The sequence below is a fragment of the Artemia sp. Qi Xiang Cuo genome, chromosome 6, assembly GCF_049724085.1.
Source record: "Artemia sp. Qi Xiang Cuo chromosome 6, ASM4972408v1, whole genome shotgun sequence".
In the NCBI taxonomy this organism is placed as follows: Eukaryota; Metazoa; Arthropoda; class Branchiopoda; order Anostraca; family Artemiidae; genus Artemia; species Artemia sp. Qi Xiang Cuo.
The window spans coordinates 66,895,858-66,901,104 of NC_142799.1; the positions used below are offsets into that span (position 1 = coordinate 66,895,858).

General features: G+C 37.7%; 1 protein-coding gene across 1 annotated transcript; it reads right to left on the reverse strand.

The window, feature by feature from the left end:
- Positions 1–2,721: 2,721 nt before the first annotated feature.
- Positions 2,722–4,983, reverse strand: LOC148951530 (protein xmas-like). The gene has a single exon (XM_089091142.1). It carries the CDS (start codon positions 4,981–4,983, stop codon positions 2,722–2,724), a length of 2,262 nt encoding a protein of 753 aa, XP_088947268.1.
- Between the last annotated feature and the right edge of the window lie 264 nt (positions 4,984–5,247).

The window sequence follows — 5,247 nt, forward strand, 5'->3', positions numbered from 1 at the left end:
GTTTACATATAGTATTGGTTTTTGGGAAGTATACAGGCGTTTTCAGGAAGAATTTTTTTCTGGTGGTGGGGGGGGGGGGTCGGAGGAGTGTTACGGGGGAGAATCTTTCCATGGAGGATGTTTCCTTGGGAGAAGGGACATTTTTATGAAGGGCGTGCCGGATTTCCCAGCATTATTTAAAAAACGAACAGAAATTAGATAAAAAAACAAGTTTTTTTTTAACTGAAAGTAAGGAGCTACATTAAAACTTAAAACGAACAGAAATGATTACGTATATGAGGGGTGTCACTCCCTAGTCAATACCTCGCTGTTATCGCTAAAGTTTTTTTATGACTTTAAAAAAAACTATATATTATAATTAACCGGCCTTTGTTATTCAGGGGGTTTGTGATTCTAACAAAATTCGAACTTTAGCGTAAAGAGCTAGGTATTGACTAGGGGGTGAACTCCCTAATATACGTAATAAAAACATACATTACGTAAGTAAATTCGTAAGTTACGTCAGAACAAAATTTCGAGAAAGCCATTTAGCCAAAAAAAGGAGAATTCATGTGCGAATTTCGTTTTAATTATTCATGTACGGTGAGCCAAAATCAAAACTGTAATAATTCAAAACGTACGGAATAATTTCTGTTCGTTTTAAGTTGTAATATCGCTCCTTACTTTCAGTTAAAAAAACTTGTTTTTTTATTATTTAATTTCCAGCATAAGAATCCGATTATTTTGATGTATCTACCGGTATCAAAATTCCGTTGTTTAGAGTTTCGGTTACTATTGAGCCGGGTCGCTCCTTACTTACAGTTCGTTACCACGAACTGTTTGATAGTTTGTCTTTGGCTAAAGTTATCCTTCTCACTTCAAATTCGAGGACATGACTCATGGATAGCTATGAGGACACTATAAGTATTCACGGTCACCTTTTCTATGTCTACACTGCATATCTAACTTGTTAGCTTAAAGATAAACTGTAGCATTAGACATAAAATTCTTGAAGATTCAAAGTAGCTCTTTGGAATTCATTCCCAAGGTCACGAATTTACAGATTAATTAACGGAGCTAGCGACAATAAATTTCTTACAGGGGGAGGGGGGCAACTCCGCCAGGTATATTTTGTGAAGTTGTGCGTTCGCAAAAGGAATGCTGTTAAAAACTTAATCATGAAATCTGTTTCTGCTGGCTGGTAGAATTGCGTGCTCTCTGGCTCTTGCGTTTTTTGCTAAGATGCTTTTATTGCATGATACCTCCAAACCACAGTATTTAAAAGGTCGGCCAGAGCACGGCTCTTGTCAAAGGAACCAGGGAAATAAGATTAATCACCGCTTGTCCGGTATTTCAGCTTAGACTTGACCCATGACAATTATCCAGAATTAAAAGAAAAATATTAGAAATCGACACCATTTGAGTGGTCCTTTTCAAAGCTAAAGCTTACCATTAAGGATACCAGTTGTGGCAGGGGGATTAAAAACATTCGTAAGCAAATGAAGTTCGATTTGAGGACGAAAGAGGATTATTGTGGTTATTCTGTTCAATTGAAACCTAGAAAAAAGAAAAAGAAAAGATTTCGCAAAGTAAAGACAAAGAAAAGTAAAAAAGTAGTTAAATAAATAAAAAGATTCTTTAAATCCAGAAACAGGATTTTAGGTTACAATTTCAGTTTTGACTGGAATTCCGATTTTTGGTATAAATTCTCTTCCTTCTTGAGCAGTAGCCTTTGAAAAACATAATGTCCTAGCTCAGGGTGCCGAACGCGTATTTTTGGTATGAAGCCTATGATTGTTGACAACCGATTTTTGGTGATTTTATTGAAATACTGGTGATTTTTGGTGATTTTCTTGGTGAAAAACTGGTGATTTTTGGTAATTTTCTTGGTGAAAACTGGTGATTTTTATTTCGTTGTGGTGGCAACCCTGCGCACTGACCGTTGGAGAAGGTGAAGTGGGATTTTAATTTCCTTTAGGATATAAGACGAGATATTTAGAAAACTTGGTTTATCTATTTTAGACCAATCTTTAAATCTAGAGATTTTAGGCAAAGTGGGTTTAAACGGTTTAGGGTTAGTTAAAATAGGGACAAAGAAAAAGATGGAAATGTGGTCGGAAAGCTGATTGTCGAGATGCTCTTCAACCTCGGAGATATCAAGATCATTTGAGGCTCTAACATGATCAAGATCTGACGGGCTAGAAGCATTATGGATACAAGTAAAATTAGAATTTTTAGGGATAATGGAAAAGGAATTCTCAAACAAACTTGTGATAATCGAGGAATGGGCACTTGGATTAACCTCACTTAAATTACAGTCAAAATCGCCTAAAATTGCACAAGATATACTAAGGGCTATGATTTTATCAACACAGGTGCTCAGCCGGTCACAAGCAATAGCAAATAACCCTTCAGACTTGATATTCCGGTGATTAGTTGGTAGATAAAAAGTTGTTAGAAATTTAATACTAAATTTTCGACACGGACGGCTAAATAAAAGCCAATAATCAAAAATACTGGAGGATACACTCGTGGTGACAAGAGTACACAATCCTCCCGACGGTCTACTACGGGACGTAGACTTCTTAGCTGGCACCGAGTAGGTCTTTTTTTTTAAGTCAAAATGCATTGACTAGAAAAAAAATTTAATGGAAAAATAAGAATCGTCTAAACTGAATAATCCACAGGCTTTTTGAAATGTTCTAAGTATTCTTTCAGTCCTTTTGTCTTCTTCTTTTCTTCTTAAATTTGAACGTAAAAGTCAGCAACTTCCCTGGAGAAAACAGTTCTCAGTCTATCAATTTTTGCTCGCTTCTTCGGATGTTCACTAGTAATTGGGGCATTAGCTTCCACTTCTTCCAGCTTCCGTTTTCTTCGAGATCTTCTTGCAAAAAATTCGCTTTCCTTTTCCATTTGCATAATAGATGATAGCTCTTGTTTCACTACATTCTGAAGTATTTTGTCTGGCATCTCTTGCGAAACTACTCGAATTGGTTTGACTTCATACTCGAAGATCTCCCAGGCTACTCCTTTTATTAATTTTTCTACTGTTTCCTCCAGAAGGGAATCAACGATCTTAGGTACTGAATCATTCAAAGCATCAAGGATTATCTTAAACTCAGGACTTTCTGTGACCCGTACTTCTTCTGCTTTTTCCTTTCCCTCTTCTGGGCTTTTCTTTTCTGGAGATAAAACTAAGACTTGAAGTGGTGGTGCTGGTTTAGAAGCTGTAGGTTGCAAAGTGAAAGTACTGAACACTGTGTCTTTCCGTTCAGAAGGTTCGGTGGTGGAAAATGCAGGGGGTAACTTTGGTGTCTCAATTTTAGTCACGACTGGTGGAGCGCTGGCGATAAATGTATGAAAAATTGAAGAGAGCGTAGTTACAGTAGCTGTTGGGGTAGTGGTAACAACGGGCTGAAAAACAGGTTCGGCGACCACAATAGGGAGCGATATATGGGGCTCTTGAGACACTTTAAAAGGGTTTTGTATCCTTTTCTCTTCCCTCATATTTTTAAAGGATAGAGGTGGAACTTCCTCGATGAGCTGTGGAACCTTTATTTCCGGTTCCTTTCTTCTTAATATCTCCCGTACGGGCGAGGCTACCTCTAGCTGAGGCGCTGATAATGTAGCTCGATCAACGCTTTTATATGGTTCGTCTTCATCTGAAACTTCTCGTTCGCTTCTTACACGTTTTGAGAGCTGTGATTGTCCAGTAATTAAACCTTGATCTAAGGCTTGTTTTGCTTCTCTTTTCAAAAATCCATTTGAATCAAAACTATCCTGTGGAATATGCTCGTGACACCGATCAGGCTCAAGAGACCCTCCATTTATTATCTCTGCAATGTTTTGATGTTGCTTTTCCTGGATGATACTGCTTAAAACTGAGACTTCACTTGTAAGAGAGTTTGATATTTCACTGAGCATTATATTCTCTTCCTTATCAATGCTAGTTCCAGCCAGCATAAGAAATTTATCAAACTCCTCTTGATCAAAACACATAGCTTCACGAAACTCCACTGCAGGATAAACATTTAGGAACTGCTTCATTCCACAAGCCTTTTGTAAAATTTTCAGGGCTCTGAAGCGGACATCTCCAAAATAGCGTTTGAGCAGAGCACCTTGCAAATAAGTGGCTTCATTTTTGATAAGACGAAAGAACAGAACGGCGTTATTGAAACGAAGTGCCCGCCAAATTGAAAGGGCAAATTTGATTGGTTGAGTATGCGAAAGATGCTTGCCATCAGCTAATCCACTGGTAAACCCCTGATTATTTTTCAACTGAAGCAATAAATGATACGCGTGAAATTCAGCTTCGTTTGGAGATTCAATCCCTTCCAAACGTCTCCTTTGATACATCTCTCTGAGAGTAATGAGCGATTTAGTTAAATTCTCAGAATTCAACTTTTGATCAAACTGACTTGCCTCGAACTGAACCAATCGAAAAGCACAATGTATATGAAAACGTGCAATCTTCTCGACAATTGAAACTGATACATCGTCTTTCAGCCCTTGCACAGATATATCGGTTCTAATAGCTCTTGTTCTATCCCAAAGAAAGTCATACCAATTGGGTAGATTATCAGGATTCATTTCTCCCTGGGGTATAATCATGGTAATGATGTGATTCATGGTAAGTTGTAGAACCTCAGCTGGACGCAATTCGTGAGAAACTACATCTTTATCAGCAGCACTTCGACTATACTTCTTAATACAGTATTGCAAGTTTTCGCTATTGCTTTGGTCCCTCTCATAGGGGTTTATTTCATTCATCATTTTTCTGTAGTATCGCTCCTTTTCTGGGCACATATCAGGACAAGTGCCAATAAAATAGCCATCTTCATTCTTGACTGCAACTTTATTCTTCTTTATCAAGGAGTTCCTGGCATCAAGGATGTTTACTCTGTCTTCAAGTGTTTCAGCTTTTACAGGTACTGACGCCCTCGAAGTTTCGAACCTACGATTACGATAGTCACTTTTGTCAATCTTTCTGTGATATTCTCTCATTGCTTTGCTTTTTAACACTAACAACAGCATGTGCAAAAGCTCATTTATACATAGCGTTGATGACGTAATGTGTCATTCGAAGATCGCTCTAAAGTGTTATGACGTCACATGTCCTTGTGATGTTATATTTTCTAGTGTATGACGTCATGTCATTACAAATCAGTCTATGGCACTATATATAGATTAGCTATTTAATTATCTATATAATTACCTATATATATACTGCCTGTGATACTGTGCGTAAAACGAGTACCTAAGAATCTG